The sequence below is a fragment of the Pogoniulus pusillus genome, chromosome 15, assembly GCF_015220805.1.
Source record: "Pogoniulus pusillus isolate bPogPus1 chromosome 15, bPogPus1.pri, whole genome shotgun sequence".
Taxonomy (NCBI): domain Eukaryota; kingdom Metazoa; phylum Chordata; class Aves; order Piciformes; family Lybiidae; genus Pogoniulus; species Pogoniulus pusillus.
The window spans coordinates 20,481,961-20,506,363 of record NC_087278.1 but is presented as its reverse complement, the minus strand read 5'-3'; the positions used below and the strand labels follow the sequence as shown (position 1 = coordinate 20,506,363).

General features: G+C 49.9%; 1 protein-coding gene across 5 annotated transcripts in view; it reads right to left on the bottom strand.

The window, feature by feature from the left end:
* Positions 1–21,396, bottom strand: part of IQSEC3 (IQ motif and Sec7 domain ArfGEF 3) — a 101,760-nt gene extending 80,364 nt beyond the window's left edge. For all 5 annotated transcript variants that reach the window (XM_064155647.1, XM_064155651.1, XM_064155650.1 and 2 more), the window contains exon 1: positions 20,826–21,396. In XM_064155647.1, the coding sequence (XP_064011717.1) occupies positions 20,826–21,331 (506 nt within the window). In that variant the 5' untranslated portion in view covers positions 21,332–21,396. The remainder of the gene's footprint in view (positions 1–20,825) is intronic.
* Positions 21,397–24,403: the final 3,007 nt, after the last annotated feature.

Below are 24,403 nucleotides of genomic sequence, written 5' to 3'. Positions count from 1 at the left end.
AGCCTGGCTGGGGCACTTAGTGCCATGGTCTGGTTGACTGGCTAAGCCTGGCCTGGATGGTCTTGGAGGTCTCTTTCAACCTGGATGATTCTATGAAATAGTGTGTGTGTGTGTGTGGGGGATTTCTCAACCCACCACATCCCTGCAAGTGAAATGAGTAGCACTCATCCAGTCACCCAGGCAGAAGCAATGCAGTCTGCCTGCTGTCACACAGCTAGCTTGTCTGTACCTTTCTAACACCTCCGGCCTGGTTTCTAAGCAATAGCTCAAGCTCCCTCTCTATTCAGCAGCTCAGACTGCTGCAAAGGATTAAGGAGGTGCTTAACACCACATTGAACCAAAATTGTCACTTCACAGGAGAGGAAGAAATCAGCAGAAAGAATTCACCAAGGTAGAGGGTGAAGAGCTTGGGTAGTGATTAAGAGACAGAAACAACCTATGCTCAACTGCTATGGCTTGTAGTTGTCAAATCTAGCCCTGCCATGCTGCCTTCCCCTGCCCTCACTTGTGATCACCTGCAGAGCAAAGAGCTGCTTTAAATGAGAGAGAAGGTTTCTAGAGAAGAGAGCAAATCACTGCTGCCTGTAGCTCACCCAGCCAGACCCTCCCCTAAACCTACAGTTAACTTTCTTTACTAGAAAAGAACTCAGCACCTCTCCTTGCAAAGACTCCTGGGGGTCTTATACGCCTCTCCTTGCAAAGACTCCTGGGGGTCTTATACACCTCTCCTTGCAAACAATCCTGGGGGTCTTCTACACCTCTCCTTGCAAAGACTCCTGGGGGTCTTCTACGCCTCTCCTTGCAAACAATCCTGGGGGTCTTCTACGCCTCTCCTTGCAAAGACTCTTGGGGGTCTTATACGCCTCTCCTTGCAAACAATCCTGGGGGTCTTCTACACCTCTCCTTGCAAACAATCCTGGGGGTCTTCTACACCTCTCCTTGCAAACAATCCTGGGGGTCTTCTACGCCTCTCCTTGCAAAGACTCCTGGGGGTCTTCTACGCCTCTCCTTGCAAACAATCCAGGGGGTCTTCTACGCCTCTCCTTGCAAAGACTCCCGGGGGTCTTCTACGCCTCTCCTTGCAAAGACTCCCGGGGGTCTTCTACACCTCTCCTTGCAAAGACTCCCGGGGGTCTTCTACACCTCTCCTTGCAAAGACTCCCGGGGGTCTTCTACACCTCTCCTTGCAAACAATCCTGGGGGTCTTCTACACCTCTCCTTGCAAAGACTCCCGGGGGTCTTCTACACCTCTCCTTGCAAAGACTCCTGGGGGTCTTCTACGCCTCTCCTTGCAAACAATCCTGGGGGTCTTCTACGCCTCTCCTTGCAAACAATCCTGGGGGTCTTCTACACCTCTCCTTGCAAAGACTCCCGGGGGTCTTCTACACCTCTCCTTGCAAAGACTCCCGGGGGTCTTCTACACCTCTCCTTGCAAAGACTCCCGGGGGTCTTCTACACCTCTCCTTGCAAAGACTCCTGGGGGTCTTCTACACCTCTCCTTGCAAAGACTCCTGGGGGTCTTCTACACCTCTCCTTGCAAACAATCCTGGGGGTCTTCTACACCTCTCCTTGCAAAGACTCCTGGGGGTCTTCTACACCTCTCCTTGCAAAGACTCTTGGGGGCCTTCTATGCCTTTCCTTGCAATGAATCCTGGTGGTCTTCTATCTCCTGTCAGCAATCCCAAACACCACAGTACTGCTGTGCAAGCTCTCTCTTCCTGCAGGCTAATCTTGCTGCTTGGCATCAGAGGAAGAGCTTTCAGAGTTGAGGAGTACTGGCATGCTTCAAATTTCAGCTCCTCTTCTTCCCAAAGGCATTGTTGTTATTTTTGGAATAAGGAGTAGGAAGTTTCCTTGCTCTGATAATGGGAAAATGTTGAATCCTGTTCCTGAGACCTAGCTCCAAAGATACTATAACTTACATCACTTCTGGTTGAGGGTGGTGAGACACTGGCACAGGTTGCCCAGGGAAGTTGTGGAGCACAGAAGCACAGAATGTGATCAAAGCACATTGGGTGCTTCTGTGCTCCACAACCTCCCTGGAGGTCTTCAAGGCCAGGTTGGATGAGTCCTTGAGCGACCTGTTCTAGTGGGAGGTGTCCCTGCCTATGGCAGGGGGCTGGAACTGGCTGAGCTTTGAGGTGCTTTCCAACCTAAACCATTCTATGATTCTGTGAAGCAGTCAGAAGTTGCTGGAATCCATTCCTTTCACAAGAAATGTCCTTTTTTTTTGTCCCAGAAGGAACATTTAAAGATGTTGAAATGTTTATGAACTTTTTTGATGACCTTCCAATGGAAAATCCAGGAACAAACCCCAGCTTTCTGATCCTTCACATCTTACTGAAAGATACAGGTTCTCATGAGATGGTTGAGGCTCCGTGCCTGGAGGTGTTTAAGGCCAGGCTGGCTGAGGCTGTGGGCAGCCTGCTCTAGGGTAGGGTGTCCCTGCCCATGGCAGGGAGGTTGGAACTGGCTGCTCCTTGTGGTCCCTTCCAACCCTGACTGATTCTATGAGACCTTATCATACACTGAAAATGTGTGGGTGGTTTCTTAGCCAGTTTCAGAGTTCATAAATACTCTCAGCAGTGCCAGAGAGAGATGATAAGAACTCCTTATGCTTCTGCTCCACACAAAGGGCTTCTGAACTCTAACCAGTCTTACTTCTTAACACAGAGAACCTATGGCCTTGGAGAATAGCTAATAGATGCTCCTACTCCGGCAGCACCATTCCCTCATCATGGAGTTGCCATCCCTGGAGGTGCTCAAGAAAAGCCTGGATGAGGCACTTAGTGCCATGGTCTGGTTGATTGGACAGGGCTGGGTGCTAGGTTGGACTGGATGAGCTTGGAGCTCTCTTCCAACCTGGCTGATTCTATGATTCTATCTCTGTCTCAGTCGTGACAGAACCAGGACAGGCATCAACTTTGACAGTGCACAGAAGATCTGCTGTGGCATGGGGACCACTACAGCCAACTCCTCTCTTGCAGACAACAGCCACTCCTGACTGCAGCACTATCCTCCTTCTCCCTTGCTTAGTGAAGATGGGTTTGTTATTTAGCAATGCAGCCAAGGCTTGAAATAGTCTTCCCTATGATCTGTGCAATCCAAAGCTTAATTAAATCTGCATCTGTTGCCTGTGGGCCCATTAGAACTCCAAGGAGCTCACTTATGTCTGTTGAGGGCTGTGGGTTTCCACTGGATTGCTTTCATTGCTCTCAATGGTTATGCTCCATTTGTGCCAAGGTAAACAAAAGAACAATTCCACACTAAGCAGCTAGAAAGCCAGGGGAACAGGCAAAACAGGTGAGTAATGCTCCTGGTTAGATCTACATTTCATTCTGCAGAAGATCTCTTCTGGTTTGAATGCTGTTTGGGGGAGAGGTGGTTTGGTTTGTCTGCTCTTGCAAACCAATTCCTATTTGGTAATTAAAGTAACAACAGCAAAAGGCTGACTGTGGAAAATGAATGAATGGTTTAGGTTGGAAAGGATCTCAAGGATCATCCAGTTCCAACCTCCTGCCATAGGCAGGGACACCTCTGACTAGAACAGGTCACTCAAGGACTCATCCAACCTGGCCTTGAACATCTCCAGGGAGGTTGTGGAGGACAGAAGCACCGAACGTGATCAAAGATCACGTTCGGTGCTTCTGTCCTCCACAACCTCCCTGGGCAACCTGTGCCAGTGTCTGACCACCCTCAATCTGTGCCAGTGTTTGACCACCCTCAACCTGTACCAGTGTCTCACCACCCTCAACCTGTGCCAGTGTCTCACCACCCTCAACCTGTGCCAGTGTCTCACCACCCTCACTGCAAAGAACTTCTTCCTACCATCCAATTTAAATCTCCCTTCTGCCAGTTTAAACCCATTCCTCCTCGTCCTGTCATTACAAGACCTTGTCAATAGTCCCTCCCCAGCCTTCCTGTAGACCTCTTCAGATACTGGAAGGCCACTCCAAGGTCTCATTGAAGCCTTCTCCAGGCTGCAGAGCCCCAACTCTGGTAGCCTGTCCTCATAGCAGAGCTGCTGCAGCCCTCTCTGCATCCTTGTGGCTCTCCTCTGGATTCGCTCTACCTGCTCCATGTCCTTCTTGTGTTGGGGGCTCCAGCACTGTACACAGAACTGTTTTCTGCTCTTCCTAGGCAAATCCCCAAAACAGCCAAGGAACACATCCTTAGAAATCCTGGGGTGTGGCAATTCAGCAGGTCTCTCTCCCCAGGAGCTTTTCATCTGTCTCTGGAGCTGTTATGCTCTCTGCATCATCATAGTTATGGTTTGGTGAGTGATGTCCTTCCTCAGAGCTGCACAGACTGTGTGCACCATGCAGCTGCACCAATGGCTGTGAGCATCCATCTCCACCTGTGTGCCAGAACTGAACCATCAATACAGCATTCCTGCCTTGGAAAGCAGAGCAGAAATACCCTCAGTTGATGGATTTGCTATTATTAACTAGAATAGCTATTAGCAAATGAGGTGATTTCTAGCTTGGTGCTAGTGGAAATTGCAAGGCCAGAAGGGCAAAGAAGAACCTGAACTGCTCTGTGAAAAGAGTTCCCTGAGGAACAGAAGCTCACAAAGGGTGAGGGAAAAGGAAGGGGCAGTACCAAGTAATCAAGCCATGATGGGCAGGATAAAATGGAGATGTCACTTTTGCAGATTCATATCAAGTTCTCTTTTATCTAAGTTCATAAATATGAAGATAAAAAGGCTCTCCTGCTGCATCTGAGAAACTTCTTTTTTCCTCCATAATTTATAGGAATATCAGTACTTGGGAAGGTGAAAGATTAATACCAACTGCTTGGTGCCAAGCACAGTGCAGGCAGGCTTCCTCTGTGCAGCTCTGCAGTTTCTCCTCATCATCACCTCCATTAGCTTCATCTCAAATACCTGTGCAGCTGTCAGCACACCCACACTGCTAGCCCAGGGCTAAGCATCTACATAGCTTTGTTGGTGACACACAAAGCTGCCTATGCAATTGCTTCTTATCCCAGCCTGGACTGTCCCTGTGGCTCTGCTGATGCATTAGAATCTTCTAGTCTGGAGAAGAGGAGGCTGAGGGCAGAGCTTATTGCTCTCTACAACCACCTGAAGGGAGGCTGTAGCCAGGTGGGGTTGGGCTCTGCTGCCAGGCAAGCAGCAAGAGAAGAAGGGGACACAGCCTCAAGTTGTGCCAGGGCAGGTCTAGGCTGGATGTTAGGAGGAAGTTGTTGGCAGAGAGTGATTGGCATGGGAATGGGCTGCCCAGGGAGGTGGTGGAGTCACTGTGCCTGAAGGTGTTCAAGCAAATCCTGGCTGGGGCACTTAGTGCCATGGTCTGGTTGATTGGCCAGGGCTGGGTGCTAGGTTGGCCTGGATGAGCTTAGAGGTCTCTTCCAACCTGCTTGATTCTATGATTCTATTCTATGATTTTTCCCCTCACTCTTTCCCATGTGTGCTGGTTTGAGGCTAATTGGAATATTTAAATGATAGCAATTAGATTATAGGCAGTGAAAGGGAACCAATGGTGATGTCTGCTGCACTCAGGCTTGCAAAGCTGGGGAGGGGCCTGGAGCACAGCCCTGTGAAGAGAGGCTGAGGGAGCTGGGGGTGTGCAGCCTGCAGAAGAGGAGGCTCAGGGCAGAGCTCATTGCTGTCTGCAACTCCCTGAAGGGAGGCTGTAGCCAGGTGGGGTTGGGCTCTTCTGCCAGGCAAGAAGCAACAGAAGAAGGGGACAGAGTCTCAAGTTGTGCCATCTAGGCTGGATGTTAGGAGGAAGCTCTTCACAGAGAGAGTGGATGGCATTGGAATGGGCAAGTGGTTGCATGCACTGCTGTGGCTGTGTCAAGGGAGGAGAGGATGGAGGCAGCAGCCCCAAGTCTGGCTCTGTTTAACAGGAGAAGGAGCCGTGGGAAAAAGCAATTGCATCTTGGTAGGCAGTGGGTTTTGGAGAAGGTGCTCTGTCAACTTACTCACATGCACAGATGTGATAATTACTTTCCACTTCCCCAGCTCCTCCACAGTGCCTGCCTCTGTGGGAGGCTTTTCCTTTTGCTCCCACCAGAAGACTATTTTTGGTTTCTTCCATGTGCTTGCTGAGCATCTCACACCAAACCAGACTGAAACTACAGAGACTATAGACTCCTACCTGCCTGCTCCCACTACCCCTCACCATTCTGTGCAGCTCCTAAGTGGTTCATTGCTGCAAGAAGCAAAGCAGGCTGCAGCCTGCCAGGGACCAGCTGCTTGTGTAAACCTCCCTGCTCTTGCATGCAGTACACATTCACAGGCCTCAGCTCCTCCTCAGATTCAATACTCAGTTTTATCCCTGGCTTCCACTGCTCCTTCTTTCTAATGTACAGAACTGATACCAAACATGAATAAGGATTTTTGGCCAGGTCAATAGCTCTTTGAGAAGCTAAAAAAACCAAGCAGATTCTTTCTTCCATCTTTAGGAGGCTAAAAAACCCCTAGCAGATTCTTTCTTCCATCTTTAGGAGGCTAAAAAACCCCTAGCAGATTCTTTCTTCCATCTTTAGGAGGCTAAAAACCCCAAGCAGATTCTTTCTTCTATCTTTGGGAGGCTAAAAACCCCAAGCAGATTCTTTCTTCCATCTTTAGGAGGCTAAAAAACCCCTAGCAGATTCTTTCTTTAATCTTTAGGAGGCTAAAAACCCCCAAGCAGATTCCTTCTGCCATCTCTGGGAGGCTAAAAACCCCAAGCAGATTCTGTCTTCCATCTCTGGGAGGCTAAAAACCCCAAGCAGATTCTGTCTTCCATCTCTGGGAGGCTAAAAACCCCAAGCAGATTCTGTCTTCCATCTCTGGGAGGCTAAAAACCCCAAGCAGATTCTGTCTTCCATCTCTGGGAGGCTAAAAACCCCAAGCAGATTCTGTCTTCCATCTCTGGGAGGCTAAAAACCCCAAGCAGATTCTGTCTTCCATCTCTGGGAGGCTAAACACCTCTAACTATCTGTCACTGGAATGCTTTGCCTACACTTTTTATCCCTTGAGGACACAATCTGGTATCCTCTCTCAGTCTGGCTGTGTAAGAGCCCCCATAAGGAGGTTCCAAAGGTTGTATATTTTTAGTCAGAGCATGTCTGCTGAAGTCAGATTTTATGTAGCCAGCTTGACAAAGATGAGAAACTCCTTCCACTGCTGGCAGAAGCAAGGGCCCAGCAGTGGGTGATGCTGCTGCTGCTAACACAGAGCTCAGTATCCTCCCAAATGAGTAATAAACAATTCTTGGGGGAAGCATTAGAGCAGTTGGGCTGTGCCATCCCTAATGACTGCCATGGCAAGCACACACAGACACTAACTGACTAGCAGCTAACTCCAGCTAGCTCCAGTGAGAGCACAGAAAGCTGCTCGAGAAAATCTGTACTGTTAGGAGCTGCATGAGAGGGTTACCTCACAGCTCTCTGCCAAGCTGGAGGCACTCAGTTAAGGGAGTTCAGCCACTCAGACTCACAGCTGAGTAAGAACCAGATCTGGCTCTTGGGCTGACCCAGGTTGTTAGGCAGTGCAAAGCACCAGAGCTCGTGATCAGAGCCAGGCAGGCTGTGTGCATCAGGAGCTGGATCGGACACAGATCTGTTGGCACAAAGCATTGTAAGAGAAGAGTGCCTGAAGAGGAGTCAAGGGAACACTCAGAGCAAAGGGACTGGGTTCCCCAGGTTCTGTGCCAGCTCAGATGAAGGCTTCTGGCACAGTGTGCACAGATACCAGCACAGGCCCTCAGGACAAACCCAGACACAGAATCAAGCACAGAATCAAGCAGGATGGAAGAGACCTCTAGGATCATCAAGTCCAACCTAGCACCTAACCTTTCTCATTAGTAACCCATGGCACTAAGTGCCCCAGCCAGGCTCTTCTTATACACCTCCAGGGACAGTGACTCCACCACCTCCCTGGGCAGCCCATTCCAATGCCAATCACTCTCTCTGCCAACAACTTCCTCCTAACATCCAGCCTAGACCTGCCCTGGCACAACTTCACACTGTGTCCCCTTCTTCTGTTGCTGCTTGCCTGGCAGAAGCACCCAACCCTCACCTGGCTACAGCCTCCCTTCAGGTAGCTGCAGGCAGCAATGAGCTCTGCCCTGAGCCTCCTCTGCTGCAGGCTGCACACCCCCAGCTCCCTCAGCCTCTCCTCACAGGGCTCTGCTTCAGGACCCTCACCAGCTTTGTTGCCCTTCTCTGGACACCTTTCAGCACCTCAATGTCTCTCTTGAATTGAGGAGCCCAGAACTGGACACAGCACTCAAGGTGTGGCCTGAGCAGTGCTGAGCACAGGGTCAGAAGAACCTCCCTTGTCCTGCTGCCCACACTGCTCCTGAGCCAGCCCAGGTTGCCATTGGCTCTGCTGCCCACCTGGGCACACTGCTGGGTCATGTTCAGTTGCCTGCTGACCAGCACTCCCAGCTCCCTCTCTGCCTGGCTGCTCTCAGCCACTCTGTCCCCAGCCTGTAGTGCTGCATGGGGTTGTTGTGGCTGAAGTGCAGACCCTGGCACTTGGCCTTGCAGACCCAGTTACCATGGTGAAGGGGACCACATCTGCACCCAGGCAGGCAAAGGCAATTTACTGGTGTCCCCTTGGGAATGGATTTGCAAATTAGAAACCAGCAAATGAAAGACAAGGACATCTGAGAGGACTCTGAGCTGCCTGCAGAACTGAAACTTACCCTAGAACAGTGCAAGTGAGGCAGAAACAGCACTGCTCACAGGGGAACAAAAGCAGGCAGAGACAGGCCTGAGCTTGGCTCTGTGACTGAAGCAGACAGAAAGGTAACAATCCTATGACTCTGGAGAGGAACTCATGTTAAGAACCTCAGGGCCAAAACCACAGTACTCCAGGAGGTCGGTCTGAGGATATCCCATGGAGGCAGTGCCCACCCAGGCACCGCAACACCAAGATGCTGGATGCTAAGTCTGCAGGAGGTGCTGCCAGAGCAGCTCTCCCACTGGAGCAGGATGGTGTAAACCACTCTGGAGGGCTGCCTAGAAATCAGTGTCAGAGTTAAACAGATTGAGAGCATGGTCCTGAATTTTAAGAGAAAGGTCAGAATTTTGCTGTCTACAATAACCTGAAGGGAGGCTGTAGCCAGGTGGAGTTGGGCTCCAAGAGACCTCCAAGCTCATCCAGTCCAACCTAGCACCCAGCCCTGGCCAATCAACCAGACCATGGCACTAAGTGCCTCAGCCAGGCGTTTCTTGAACACCTCCAGGGACAGTGACTCCACCACCTCCCTGGGCAGCCCATTCCAATGCCAATCACTCTCTCTGCCAACAAGTTCCTCCTAACATCCAACCTAGACCTGCCCTGGCACAACTTGAGACTGTGTCCCCTTGTTCTGTTGCTGCTTGCCTGGGAGAAGAGACCAACCCCACCTGACTGCAACCTCCCTTTGGGTAGTTGTAGACAGCAATGAGCTCTGCCCTGAGCCTCCTCTTCTCCAGGCTGCACACCCTTGCTGTGCATCAGAAAACAGAACACAAATCTGAAAGCCAAGCCTCCTCAGCTCTGCAGCTCACAAACCACCTTGTTTTCAGTTAGCAGGGTGCAGGAAGGATAAAGGTTGCCAGTCTTAATTTCTTACTCAAACCCACTTCAATTTCACCCAAGTGTCCCCTCTTGAATGTGACTAATCATGGAAAATATTGATCCCCTTCCATCCCTGCAGAAAGTGCAACTTCTGAGCACAGCAAAACAACAGCTGATCAATGAGCATCATCTCAGCAAAGCAAGAGCAATGGTACCTGTGTGAGAAGCAGGCTGAGGGTGCATGCACGAGCTAGAGGCAGGAAAAAACACCATTACCCAACAGAGCAAATACATCTTTGCAACCCTGCAGCAACACCATACATTACCCTACATTAAAACACCATAAGGCAACATTACAAACCCATTACACACAGAATCAGAATGTCCCTTAATGGTTTGCTCATTGTTCACTGGTGTTTCTAGGAGGAGCTGCCACCCATTGCTGTTGCCAAGAGGCTGGGGCCTTTCTGTGTGTTTGTGTGCCAGCAGAGACACACAAAAGCTGGCACAGATCACAGAATGATAGAAGAGCTCAGGGTGGAAGAGACCTTAGGGATTATCTAATCCAGCCTCCCAGCCATGGGCCAACTAGCCTAGGTTGCTCATGGACCCATCCAACCTGTCCTTGAACATCTCCAGCCACGAGGCATCCACAAGTTCTCTCTGCACAATCCATTCCAGAGCCTTGTCACCCTCCTAGTGAACAATTTCTTCCTAAGACCCAATCTAAACCTCTTCTCCTTCAATTTAAATCCATTTCCCCTTGTGCTATGGGTGCACACTCTTGTAAAAAGTCCCTCTGCAGCCTTCCTGTAGGATCCTTTCGGGCACTGGAAGGCAGCTCAAAGGTCTCCCTGGAGTCTTCTCCAGGCTGAACAATCCCAGCTTCCTCAGCCCATCCTCACAGCAGAGGTGTTCCAGCCCCTGGATCATCTTTGTGGCCCTCCTCTGGACTTGTTCCAACAGATCTATGTCCCTCTTAGGGACACAGGCCACATCTTGAGTGCTGTGTCCTCTGCTGGACCCTCTCCAGCAGATCCCTGTCCCTCTTAAACTGGGGAGCCCAAAACTGAAGGCAGTGGTCAAGATGAGGTCTCAGCAGGGCAGAGCAGAGGCAGAGGAGAACCTCCCTTGATCTGAACACACATGGTTCCTGATCTATCTGCCTGCTCTGATCTTTAACAACAGATATCCAACAGTTTTGCTACAGATCTTAAAATACACAGTGCTGAAAGGGACTGTCCAGCCTCACAAGCATGGTAAAAATAAACTCGGGGGGAATTCAACTTTGATCTTAAAACTCTTAGTCCAGTGCTCCAAGAGATCTCAAACAGAGGCATTGGGCAGAACAAATCCCTGCTGGATTGAAGCTAACTGAAGTAATGCTAAAGAGAGGAATTAGATCACAGGATCCTTGAATCACAGGATCATTGGTCGTAGAGAGAAAAGAATGATAAAGTCTCTATCATTTATTGGTTTGATAAGATGGATAAAAAGTCAAAGCAAAACCAATTTGTCTCTCTTTTGCCTACTCTGCTGCTATTCACTACCCTCTGTAATCTCTTCCACTAACCCAAACCAACATTCCCAGGTAATAATGGAAATGCCCAAATAGATCTCAAACAGAGCCATGGGGCAGAACAAACCTGTGCTGCTTTGAAGCTAGCTGAACTGATGCTAATGAGAGAAATGAGACCCTTGGTTGTAGAGAGAAAAGAATGATAAAGCCTTTAGCATTCACTGGTTTGATAAGAGGGATAAAAAGTCAAAGCAAAAACAATTTGTCTCTCTTTTGACTACTCTGCTGCTGTTCACTAATCTCTTTCACTACCCCCAACCAACATTCCCAGGTAACAATGGAAGTGCTCTAAGAGATCTCAAACAGAGCCATGGGGCAGAACAAACCTGTGCTGCTTTGAGGCTAACTGAACTGATGCTAATGAGAGAAATTAGACCCTTGGCTGTAGAGAGAAAAGAGTGATAAAGTCTCTATCATTTATTGGTTTGATAAGATGGATAAAAAGTCAAAGCAAAACCAATTTGTCTCTCTTTTGCCTACTCTGCTGCTATTCACTACTCTAATCTCTTCCACTAACCCAAACCAACACTTCCAGGTAACAATGTAAGCTTTGCTGGTTGTTTTCTGTCTGGGAATGAGATGGAGAGGTAGCTTTGAGCCCGGTCTGGGCAGCCTCTTGATGTGGAAGGGAGTTTGGGTTTCTGTATTCTTTCTTATTTGTCTCTAAGTGTAAATACATGGTGCATCTATGCTTTTAAATTTAGCTTTGCTGTCAAGAGAGCTTCATTGACCCCCAAGCCACCAGAGCTAGTCTAGTAAACATCAATAGTGGAGGTGAGGGCAATATCCTAACCCATCACATGTTGCAAGGCCTAGATAAAGGAGGTGGAGTAGAATAGAGTCAAATGCAAGAAATGGGGAGAAGTTTGCCTGGATTTGCTGTGAGAAGCTCCAGTCCAGGAGAAGGATCCAGGGGCTCCGCTGTGAGGATAGGCTGAGGAAGCTGAGATTGTTCATCCTAGAGAAGACTCCAGGGAGACCTTTGAGCTGCCTTCCAGTGCCTGAAAGGATCCTACAGGAAGGCTGAAGAGGGACTTTTTACAAGAGTGTGCACCCATAGCACAAGGGGAAATGGATTTAAATTGAAGGAGAAGAGGTTTAGATTGGGTCTTAGGAAGAAATTGTTCACTAGGAGGGTGGCAAGGCTCTGGAATGGATTGTGCAGAGAACTTGTGGATGCCTCCTGGCTGGAGATGTTCAAGGGCAGGTTAGATGGGACCATGAGCAACCTGGGCTAGTTGGCCCATGGCTGGGAGGTTGGATTACATAGTCTCTAAGACCCTTGTAAATTTAGCTTTGCTGTCAATAGAGCTTTATCTTCCTTCCAGCCCACCTGAGCTGGTCTGGTAAATTCCAATAGTGGTGGTGGGGAAAGTTCTTTAACCCACTACAAGATCCAGTAGTGAAGACTCTCATTCTCTTACCCAGGCTGAAGAACATTACCAAGCCCAGAAGTGATGAATACAGGAATACCACTGGTTTGTTTCAAGGTACATCTCTTTGGGAGGGGTGGAAATGTATGGACACATAAATACAAAGAAATAAATAAAGAGAAAGCTACAATGGTCGCATTTCAGGCTCTGTCCTCAGAAATTGCTTTCTTTCATTATGTGCTCCTGTGTGGTTTCATGGAGTGTGGACCAAGTAACAATCACAGGCCATTCTCTCACAAATGAAAGCCTTCCCATCTGTTAAGCTGAGAGGAATATTTCTGCCTTTCTCTAATGTTTTCCTAAGGGAGAAACAACAAAAGGTTTCATAACTGAGTGCTGAACTAGGAAAGAGAGGAGAAAACAAGCAACCTAACCAGGCATTTATAGGAGAAATTTAATCATAGAATCATAGAATCAACCAGGTTGGAAGAGACCTCCAAGCTCATCCAGTCCAACCTGGCACCCAGCCCTAGACAATCAACCAGACCATGGCACTAAGTGCCCCAGTCAGGCTTGGCTTCAACACCTCCAGGGATGGGGACTCCACCACCTCCCTGGGCAGCCCATTCCAATGCCAATCACTCTCTCTGCCAACAACTTCCTCCTCACAGCCAGCCTAGACCTGCCCTGGCACAACTTCACACTGTGTCCCCTTCTTCTGTTGCTGCTTGCCTGGCAGAAGAGCCCAACCCCACCTGGCTACAGCCTCCCTTCAGGGAGTTGTAGACAGCAATGAGCTCTGCCCTGAGCCTCCTCTTCTCCAGGCTAAACCACCCCAGAAATACTTTCTGCAGCAGAAATAATTAACTGCTAGAACAACTTGTCATGGTCTGAGGCAGATTATCCCCATCAGTAGCTGAGAAGAATATATATATATATATATATATGTATGTACTTTTTTTCCTAATAGGTTGTAGTTCTGGAAACTTCTTTATGAGGACATGGAAAGTCACAATAGATAGCCCCTCCAGCCCCTTTGCAGCATTTCAGTCAGTAAATTTTGATAGTCTTCAAAGTCATTGCTTTCTGCTTCCTCTTTCATAGCTAACTGAGGATTGATAAACCTCCCACCACAAAAAGAAAAGATGGATGAACCCTAGACACAGAAAGATTGAAGAAGAGAGACAGTAGCTCTTTTTCACTCTTGGATTCCAAGGCAGCAGGGAAAAAAACCCAAAGAAGAGCCATGCCTATGATGTAATAATCTGTCTGGAGGTATTTCTGCTTGCAGAAGTGATCTTCTCTTTATCATGGGAACACTGAGTAGGTAGAAGCCATGATTAGAGATGGAGGGCTGGAATACCTCTGCTCTGAGGAGAGACTGAGGGAGTTGGGGCTGTTCACTCTGGAGAGGAGAATGCTCTCAGGTGACCTTATTGTGGCCTTCCAGTATCTTAAGGGGGCTACAAGGAAGCTGGGGAGGGACTTTTTAGGCTGTCAAGCAGTGATAGGAATGGGGGAAATGGAATGAAGTTAGAAATGGGTAGATTCAGACTGGATGTTAGGAAGAAGTTCTTCAGCATGAGCGTGGTGAGAGCCTGGAAGAGACTGCCCAGGGAGGTGGTGGAAGCCTCATCCCTGGAGGTGTCTAAGGCCAGGCTGGATGAGGCTCTGGCCAGCCTGATCTAGTGTGAGGTCTCCCTGCCCATGGCAGGGGGGTTGGAACTGGATGATCCCTGTGGTCCCTTCCAAATCTGACTGATGCCATGATTAGCAGGAGACCAGATTTCTAGCTGGAAAAAGGCTGGATGGGGCACTCAGTGCCATGGTCTGGTTGACTGGATAGGGCTGGATTGATAGGTTGGACTGGATGAGCTTGGAAGCCTCTTCCAACCTGCTTGGTTGTATGATTCTGTGAAAAGCTCTGGTCTGACACCACCTAAGGAATGGAAGAGCATCCATCCCCAGGCTAGATTTCTCTGGCTTACTCTGGCTAAAACTGCAAATAACTTCAACTATGGTGTGAGTAGGAATGGGTACAGTCTATGCCTCAGGTAAGCAGCCACTTGCTGCACACAGAAACCAAATGAACCTCACCTAAATTGTCCTGTGAGGACATGACTTGATGAAGGACATGGAAGCATCATTCTCTTGTTGCAATCTCACAACAAAGAGAGTCCTTCCACACTGTAACGTGCTGCAACAACAGGACAGCCAGCCTGAGCATCACCTGGCACTGAATCCCTGGCAGCAACATTTGAGGGTGCTGTGCACGTGTAGCCCAGGCAGCAACCCTGTGCTGGGCTGCAGCAAGAGCAAGGCAGGAGATTCTGCCCTTTTGCTCTGCTCTCCTCAGACCCCACCTGCAGGAATGAGTACCTGGCATAGAAAGGGAAGTCAGAGTTGTGCTGGTCTGCTTTTGGCTTGGTTTTATTGTGTGTGAAAGCTCAAGGGAGTTAAACTCTGAAAAAGGCTGGGGCAAAGCTGGATCTGAATGAGTCAAAGCAGAGGGCAAACATAGCAAGGTGAAAGGAATGAGTATCTGGCATAGACAGGGAAGTCAGAGTTGTGCTGGTCTGCTTTTGGTTTGGTTTATTTGTGTGTGAAAGCTCAAGGGAGTTAAACCCTGAAAGAGGCTGGGACAAAGCTGGATCTGAATGAATCAAAGCAGAGGGCAAACATAGCAAAGTGAAAGGAATGAGTATCTGGCATAGAAATGGAAGTCAGAGTTGTGCTGGTCTACTTTTGGCTCGTTTTTTTTTTGGTGTGTGCTGATGCAATGTGCAAATAGAGCTAAATATGTTAATAGCAAGCCATAATATTTACAGTTGTTGGTATCCACTGAAATCAGTGGGATTTTGTCTAATGCCTTTTCCCCTGGAGACAATCCATAGAAGAGAACATTAATGCATAGTTAAAAAGAAAATTTATGGAGAGCAGCACCTCTGCATATGCAATATCTTCATTTTAAAGTTACATAACCCAGCTCTGGAAATGAAACAAAAGTCTAGCAAGCAGCCTGAGACCACAGCAGCAAGTTAAATGGTTCTAACATCAGCTCTTAAAACTTGCCTCTTTATTAAGACAAAGAAAAATCCTTTTTTTTTCCCCTATAAAGATAAAAAAATCCTTTATTAAGAAAAAAAAAAATCCTAAACCAATCAAAAACCACCAAAAATTAGTTTTCAGCTCAGTGCAAATCCAACTAAACTTTAAGACAGAGGATTTTAGACTATTTCATCCAACAGTTTTAGGAGTTTGCTTTGCAGGAGGAGATTTCTTGCAGAGTAAAGACAGGCTAATAATTCAAAGTCAGTACTTAAGATTCTTTCTGTCGTGCTGGACAAATACTATTTCTGTGCTGTGCTTGCATTGTTGGTGGCAGAGTAAAAAGAAGACTTTAATGCCACTTTGATGTGGACTGTTTGTAAATGGCATCGATGTCTTTTGATGGCAGGCACCACAAGGGATTATTAGCTTATTACTCTAATTGTATTCATCCAAGTGAGCTTCCCAGCTCAAAATCTGAAGCCCTTCCATAGGCACAGCTCCTGGTGAGAGTTTCTCTGATAAAAAAATAGCAGGATTTGGGCCATTTAGACTTAACACTGTAGCATTTCTCCTGATGCTTAAAAAAGGGTACTGAAGGACCTATACTTTGGTCACAACAACCCCATGCAGCACAACAGGCTGGGGACACAGTGGCTGAGAGCAGCCAGGAAGAAAGGGACCTGGGGGTGCTGGGAGAGAGGAGCTGAAGATGAGGCAGCAGTGTGCCCAGGTGGGCAGCAGAGCCAATGGCATCCTAGCCTGGATCAGGAGCAGTGTGGGCAGCAGGACAAGGGAGGTTCTTCTGCCCCTGTGCTCAGCACTGGTCAGGCCACCCCTTGAGTGCTGTGTCCAGTTCTGGGCTCCTCAATTCAAGAGAGAAGTTGCAGTACTGGAAGGTGTCCACAGGAGGGCGACAAAGCTGGTGAGGGGCCTGGAGCACAGCCCTGTGAGGAGAGGCTGAGGGAGCTGGGGGTGTGCAGCCTGCAGAAGAGGAGGCTCAGGGCAGAGCTCATTGCCGTCTACAACTGCCTGAAGGGAGGCTGTAGCCAGGTGGGGTTGGGCTCTTCTGCCAGGCAAGCAGCAACAGAACAAGGGGACACAGTGTGAAGTTGTGCCAGGGGAGGTCTGGGATGGATGTTAGGAGGAAGTTGTTGGCAGAGAGAGTGATTGGCATTGGAATGGGCTGCCCAGGGAGGTGGTGGAGTTGCCATCCCTGGAGGTGTTGAAGCCAAGCCTGGCTGGGGCACTTAGTGCCATGGTCTGGTTGATTGGCCAGGGCTGGGTGCTAGGTTGGACTGGCTGAGCTTGGAGGTCTCTTCCAACCTGGTCGATTCTATGATTCTATGATTGGCAAAGAAGGAAACATTCTGACAAAGAAGAAAAGGGAAGTTGGTACTGGCAGGATTTGACAGGGCTTTGGGATGGTCCCTTGAGACAAGAGGCTGCCTAGCGAGGGTGATCTAAGCTATGCTAATTTAGTAACCTGTATTTCTGAAGCAAAACAGTCCATGATGAATGACCTTATTTTTTTTGTTTTTAAAGCTGTGAGGTGCTTATGCAATAGACTCCTAAGGTAGAAAGAGGCAGATGCTGTGGAATTATAATGAGCCTCATCCTTGCTGAGAACCTCTGCAGAAATCTTCCTCCTTGCCTCTCCTTTGACAGGTAAGCCTGGTCCTGCATGCTGTTTCTCACAGAATGCAGGAACAATTAGTGGGCCTCTGTATAAGTCAGGAATTCTTCTCTTTCTAGAGATGGGCTTGAAGTTTTCTTCTCTTTTAAAACATAGGTGGGGATCTGCATCCAGTTCTGGAGCCCCCATTACAAGAGAGATGTGGAGATGCTGGAGTGTGTCCAGAGAAGGGCCACGAGGATGCTCAGAGGGCTGCAGCAGCTCTGCTGTGAGCACAGACTGAAAGAGTTGGGGCTGTGCAGGCTGGAGAAGAGGAGGCTCCCAGGTGACCTTCTTGCAGCCTTCTAGGATCTGAAGGGGCTACAGAAAAAGCTGGGGAGGGACTCTTCAGGATATCAGGGAATGACAGAACAAGGGGGAATGGAGCAAAGCTGGAGATGGGTAGGTTCAGGCTGGATGTGAGGAGGGAGTTGTTCAGCATGAGAGTGGTGAGAGCCTGGAATGGGTTGCCCAGGGAGGTGACTGAGGCCCCATGGCTGGAGGTGTTTAAGGCCAGGCTGGCTGAGGCTGTGGCCAGGCTGCTCTAGGGTAGGGTGTCCCTGGGCATGGCAGGCGGCTTGGAAGTGGCTGATCCTTGTGGTCCCTTCCAACCCTGACTGATTCTATGATTTGGGTTGTTTTTTTGTTGGGGTTTTCTTTTTTTTTCCTAAGGGGGGTGTGTGGGATTAAGAAAAAGCAAAACCTAACAGTTCTCTTGTAAGAGTGAACACTGAAAATAAGGCTGAGCTTTTCTTTCCAATGATACAGATGCTTCAGTTGTTCTTATATCCAAGCCCCTTAGAAGAGACTGTCCAAGCATGACCAAAAGCTCAGGTTGTCACTCCCTGGGGAGAGCTGGGCTGAAAAAAACCCAAGCCCTCAATCCTGACTCAAAATGATCCAACCTTTGGGCTGTGTCTGAGATGAGAAGCAACAGCACAAGTACACTTAAACATGCTAGCCAGAACTTCCTATTATGCAAGAGGCAGAGAAAATTCCATCACCAGGCATTGCCTGGGTGCTGCTTTGACCCTTGCTTTCAGCCAGCACATCTTGACATGCTAAAATATCATTTCTGTTCCATTTAGAGTGGACATTGTCTAAGAGAAGTAGTCAGTTCCTATGCTCTTGGCTAAGAGGGAAAGGAAACCAAGCAGATAACATTGGATTTCAGGGGTTATAATGGAGGGAAAAGCATGTTCAGATGTGGGGAGGAAGAAGAGTGTGCAGATATGTAGCCTGCATAGATATTAGAGCATATAGTCATAGAAGAAACCCACAACTCTCAGGTTGGATCATAAGGGATGCTGGGCATGCTGTCAATAGGTGCTGAAAGATTCCCCACCCTCCTTCCAAGCTGCCTTTGCAGTCTCCTTGATTTCCTTCTAACAGTCAGAGAAGATAGAACGAAATCCAGCATACACAGTCAGAGGAGAGAAGAAAGAACCCGCAGGACTGCTTGGCACCCCTCATATTTCCTTTTCTATTCAAGGATTCTGGTTTGCCTAAGCTATAGAAGGGAACAGAAGCAGTCTATTTTAATCTTCCTGAATGAAGAACACTGCAGGGATTACTCTGTTATCCCTAGCAGCAGCCCTGACTTGCCACAAAAAGCCTCCATCCACAGAACCACAGGATCATAAAATCAACCATGTTAGAAGAGACCTCCAAGCTCATCCAGTCCAAGCTATCACCCAGCCCTAGCTAATCAACCAGACCATGGCACTAAGTGCCTCATCTAACTATCTCTCTGTCTGTCTGCACCATCGAGATCATCACAGCAGCGATTAGCTGAGACTTCTCTTTGTACATTCTAGGCTGGAGGGAAAAAAAATCTACAATCAGACCTTACTGCTTAAAAAAAACCAACAATGCTCAGATAAGAGAGTTTGGAATTAAGCACAGAAATTGATTCTCCAATCTGTGTGATGACTTGTGCTAGAAACTCTGTTCAGGAGAAAGGAAAGCCCTTGCCGATAGGATGCTTCTAACGGAGCCTTCACTGCAGGGATCCACGACTGAGAACACAACAAGGTTGAATAAGGCATTTTTATGTGGGTTTCTTACTCACACAATATTATTCAGGTTTTACATCAATTGGCAGGAGCTCAGGATCTGGCACCAGGTCTGTTTAAGACTCTCATCTATTTCATGACAAACAAGGGCCACGTCCTGCAAATGCTTACTAACTGTATTAACACTCTGAGCAGCCCATTCACTTCCTCCAAGTTGTGACTGTCAAACTGGGTCTCATAGCACACAGCATTTTAGAAGCCTGGCTCTGTCTTTTGAGAGTGGAGCATTCCTTGACTGCACATCTCCCTTGAGCAGTACTTTTTCCAACAGCAATTTCTCTGCTGATTCTCACAGCATCATGTGATAAGATGCTTAGCGGTTGTGAAGTGATATAACTTTACTTACATCAGCTGAACATGCAGCTGCATGTTGTAGTTTATGCTTATGTGTTCAAAACAAGCATGAGAAAGAAGGAGCCCTTTAAACTGGCAAAAGAGACAGGGAAGATGTTTTGGCCTATGCAGTGTGCTGTGCATTTCCTTTACTTAGACATTACCATAACCCAAACAACAGAGTTTGGTCTATGCCATAAAGCCACACCAAAAACTACACTCCTGCTCTTCCTAACTTCACTAACTCTGGCTTGCAACCAACAAACATCCTCCTGCTTTCAAAGGGCAGTAAGTGCAGCTGTAATCACCAGCTGGGGAACTGGTGGCATATATAATGCAAGAAAACATGACTCTTCCATGAGCATTCCACCACTCGTAGCGCTGGAATGCTCATCCTTGTTTACTCTACATGCCTGCACATAGACCATCACCAGTATTCAATGCTTTCTTCACTGAACAGAAAAGACTTTCTCCTTCTGAAGAGCTGGAGCAGTGTCAGGTGCTGCTCATAAAAAACAAACCCAAACAAAACCCCCAAAAAACCCCTCACAAACAAACAAAAAACCCAACACCACCAAAAGAAAACCCAGACACCCCCCACGCAAATGTGCTAAGCATCCTAAATGTCAAACATATGTACAGCATCTGGATCTCTATAAACACAACCTCCCATGTGCAGTAGAATGCATACTCTAGAAGGGAGAGGGCTGGAAAATCGCAGCTCGTTCCAGGGTGGGTATTTGGTTGTTGTTATTGTTGGTTTTGTCTTCTTTTTTTTCCCCGTCAGCTTAAGGCTAACATGCCACAATGCTGCTGTGCTTTGCGAAGCTTCTTCCCTGGGCTCTTACCGCCCTCCTCTTTGATCAAAGCCTTATTTATTTATGACAAGGAGGGCACGGTGCTGCGGGTGAGCACGGCGGGAGGGCAGCCCGAGCGGGTTCAAACGGGCCACGGACACTTGTACACAGCAGTCAAAGCGGTGAGCCAGGAGGCAATCGCCGCTCGGAAGCAGCACGCCGGCTCCTCTCCGCGCTCTGCCTGCTCGCCCCGGGAATGCATCGAGGGAGGGATTCCCCACCCACCCACACACTGCCTCGCTTCGTGCCAGGCTGCAGAGGGGTATAACCCAGTTCCCGCCTGGAACCGGGCCCGAAGAGAGCCCTTTACGCTGCTCCTTCCCCACCGCCGCCCCTGCCCATCCCCTTTCCCCTTTCTCACTCACTCCGGTCTCCGGCTCAGGACGCCTTTGCCGATGGCCTGGGGGGTCTTGTGCTGGAGCAGAGCGGCGCAGCAGCCCTTCTCCCTACCGTCTTTCTCCGCGGGGTGCTGGTGGGGCTGGAGAGGAGGGTGCTGGTGGCCGGCAGCCCGGCCGCCGCCGCCGGGGCCCGCCGGTGCCTGCTTGCCTGCCGCCGCCGCCGGCGGCTGCTGCGCCGGGAGCTGTTGGTGGTGCTGGAGCGGGTCTGGCTGCCCCGCCGGCGGCGGAGGCGGCAGCGGGGGCTGCTCGGGCGGGGGCCCCTGGGTCTGAGCGGGAGCCGCCGGCGGCTCAGCCGAAGCCGGCTGCTGCCCGCGGAGGTTGCGGTTCTCGGTGCTCAGCTCGTCCAGCCGCCGCTCCAGCTCGTCGATGCGCTGGCGCTGGGTGTGGATGAGACTCTGCTGGTTCTGCACGATAGCCGTGAGCTCCTTCAGGTAGAGGACGGCGCGCACCGGGTTCTCCAGCAGGCTCTCCATGCCCCGGCTCCGGCCCGGGCACCCCTGCCCGGCCGCCGGCGCTGCACCGCGAGCGGCGCGGGCTGAGGGGCGGCGCCTCACCGCCGCGCGCGCGCACGCACGCACGCACCCGCGCGACCGACGCCCGCGCGCCGCCTCACGCGCTGCGCGCGCCCGCCCCTGCCCCCCACGCGCCACGCACGGCGGGGCCGGCGCGAGCGGAGCGGGGCGGGGCCTGCCGCAAAGGCTCCGCCCCCGGGGCGGCCGCGCAGGCGCCGGAGGGCAGCGGGGGCAGAGGCGGGCTCGGTTCTCGTCCCGGGGCCGGGCTGCTGTGGCGGAGGGGAGCGCACCTGGCGTGGCACGGCCCGCTCGCCACACCCCTAGCGCCCCCGCACTCCGTCTCAGCGAACCGCTTCGTCTGGCTGCGGAGCGGCCGGTGCCGAGAGGAGCCCGAGGCGAGAGGCGGCAGCGGCAGCGTCTGCGAGGCCCGGGCGTGCTCCTGGGGGAGCGCTCGGCAGCCGACGCTCGCTCTTCGCTCCGCCCTGCGGGCACTTCTAGGTGTCGATTTTCCTCCCAAGATGACTTAGTGATGTCTTCATTTTTCTTTTCGTTTTATGTTTGTTTTTTTCCCCCGTTAGTTTATTTGTATTCTCCCTCCCAAGCGTTACTCCCTGTGACGGTGGCTGGGTTTGGCTGCCCTGTTAATAAGAGTCCTGGTTTTCGATCTGCCCTGCTAGCATGCGGAGAGCAGGGCTAAATCTGAGCCTGAGGGAGGCAGAAGGAAATGGATGTTAGAGGAATCTGCAGCATCCTTGGAAGTTTGCCGCTTCTTTGAGCCTTTGGTGTCCTTTACACACAGTATCACAGTGTCACAGTATCATCAGGGTTGGAAGAGACCTCACAGATCATCAAGTCCAACCCTTTACCACAGAGCTCAAGGCTCAAGGCACCAAGTGCCACGTCCAATCCTGCCTTGAACAGCTCCAGGGACGGCGACTCCACCACCTCCCCGGGCAGCCCATTCCAGTGTCCAATGACTCTCTCAGGGAAGAACTTTCTCCTCACCTCCAGCCTAAATCTCCCCTGGTGCAGCCTGAGGCTGTGTCCTCTTGTTCTGGTGCTGGCCACCTGAGAGAAGAAAGCAACCTCCTCCTGGCCACAACCACCCCTCAGGTAGTTGTAGACAGCAATAAGGTCACCCCTGAGCCTCCTCTTCTCCAGGCTAACCAATCCCAGCTCCCTCAGCCTCTCCTCGTAGGGCTGTGCTCAAGGCCTCTCCCCAGCCTCGTCGCCCTTCTCTGGACACGCTCAAGCATCTCAATGTCCCTCCTAAACTGGGGGGCCCAGAACTGAACACAGTACTCAAGGTGTGGTCTAACCAGTGCAGAGTACAGGGGCAGAATGACCTCCCTGCTCCTGCTGACCACACCATTCCTGATGCAGGCCAGGATGCCACTGGCTCTCTTGGCCACCTGGGCACACTGCTGGCTCATGTTCAGGCAGGTATCAATCAGCACCCCCAGCTTTTCTTTGGAAGAAAACCTGGACTTGGGGAGTTTTGCTAGAGCCTGTGTGGACTGTGGATGTAATACCCCAGGAATGACAGGCAAGGGACTTGACCATTGCACTCCATGCAGGCTCTCTTCATCGCTTAAGAAATACCTTCCCTTGCCCTTCTTCAGCCACGGCCTTAAGAGTCACAAACTCAGTGCTTGGGTCTGACAAACCATCTGTGTGCTCACTGTTGCACTTGTCAGTAAGTAACCTGGCTAAGGCTAATGAACTTTCAGGAACTTCCGCATAGAGCCATGAAGAATTTTGATGGTTTCTGTAAAGGGTTAAAAAAACAATGTCCTTTTGAATCACTGTAGGTGCTGAAGAGCCAAGGAGATAAAAGGAGCTGTCAGACCTGGTTGTAGGCAGGCATGTCAGTAGATTTATCTGACTGTACAAAAGGTGTAAGGCCACAGAACAAAACCCAACTGCTTTTAAGTAGGTGATTTTGAGTGTAGAACCACTCTTGTGTTGCCTTTTCAGTTCAGCAGAGCCTGCACCATAGCAAAACTTTCTTGAAGTGAGTAGCTCAGCAGTGTAAAGGAGAATCTTAGTTTCCTCTTTCAGTTGAAAGGTGTATTTCCAGTCTTTTCTGTTCACAGGTAGCCCTGGGAATGTAGACTAATGCAAACAGGATCACCAGGATTAGAAGCTGTTCACAGTCTCCTCCTAAAAAAAGAACTGCTGTTCAGAGTTCCCTTTCAAGCACTTAAAGGTGAATTTGGGGAACCATGAACCACTTCCATATGTTCTCCTTTTGTGTTTCGGGCAGACCTTGCTGTGAATTCCAAGGAGCAAGAGCATTCAAAACCCCCACACTTAACTTTATGAGAAGTTTTAGGGGAGACCTTCCTTTAGCTGCTTGCCTAATGTGTCCTTAATGTTTTGTGCCAGGACGTTTGCCTGAGCAGGCATTGGCATTATGTAGCAAGGGTTAGAGGGGATGTGAAAACAGGCACACAGAGAAAGACCAGTAGGACAAGGGAGGTTATTCTTCCCCTGTACTCAGCACTGGTCAGGCCACACCTTGAGTACTGTGTCCAGTTCTGGGCCCCTCAATTCAAGAAAGATGTTGAGGTGCTGGAACATGTCCAGAGAAGGGCAACAAAGCTGGTGAGGGGCCTGGAGCACAAATCCTATGAGGAGAGGCTGAGGGAGCTGGGCCTGTTTAGCCTGGAGAAGAGGAGGCTCAGGGGTGATCTTATTACTGTCTACAACTACCTGAAGGGGCATTGTAGCCAGTTGGGGGGTGGCCTCTTCTCCCAGGTAACCAGCAATAGAACAAGGGGACACAGTCTCAAGTTGTGCCAGGGTAGGTATAGGCTGGATATTAGGAAGAAGTTCTTCACAGAGAGAGTGATTTCCCATTGGAATGGGCTGCCCAGGGAGGTGGTGGAGGCACCATCCCTGGGGGTCTTCAAGAAAAGCCTGGATGAGGCACTTAGTGCCATGGTCTAGTTGATTGGTTAGGGCTGGATGATAGGTTGGACTGGATGATCTTGGAGGTCTCTTCCAACCTGGTTGATTCTATGATTCTAT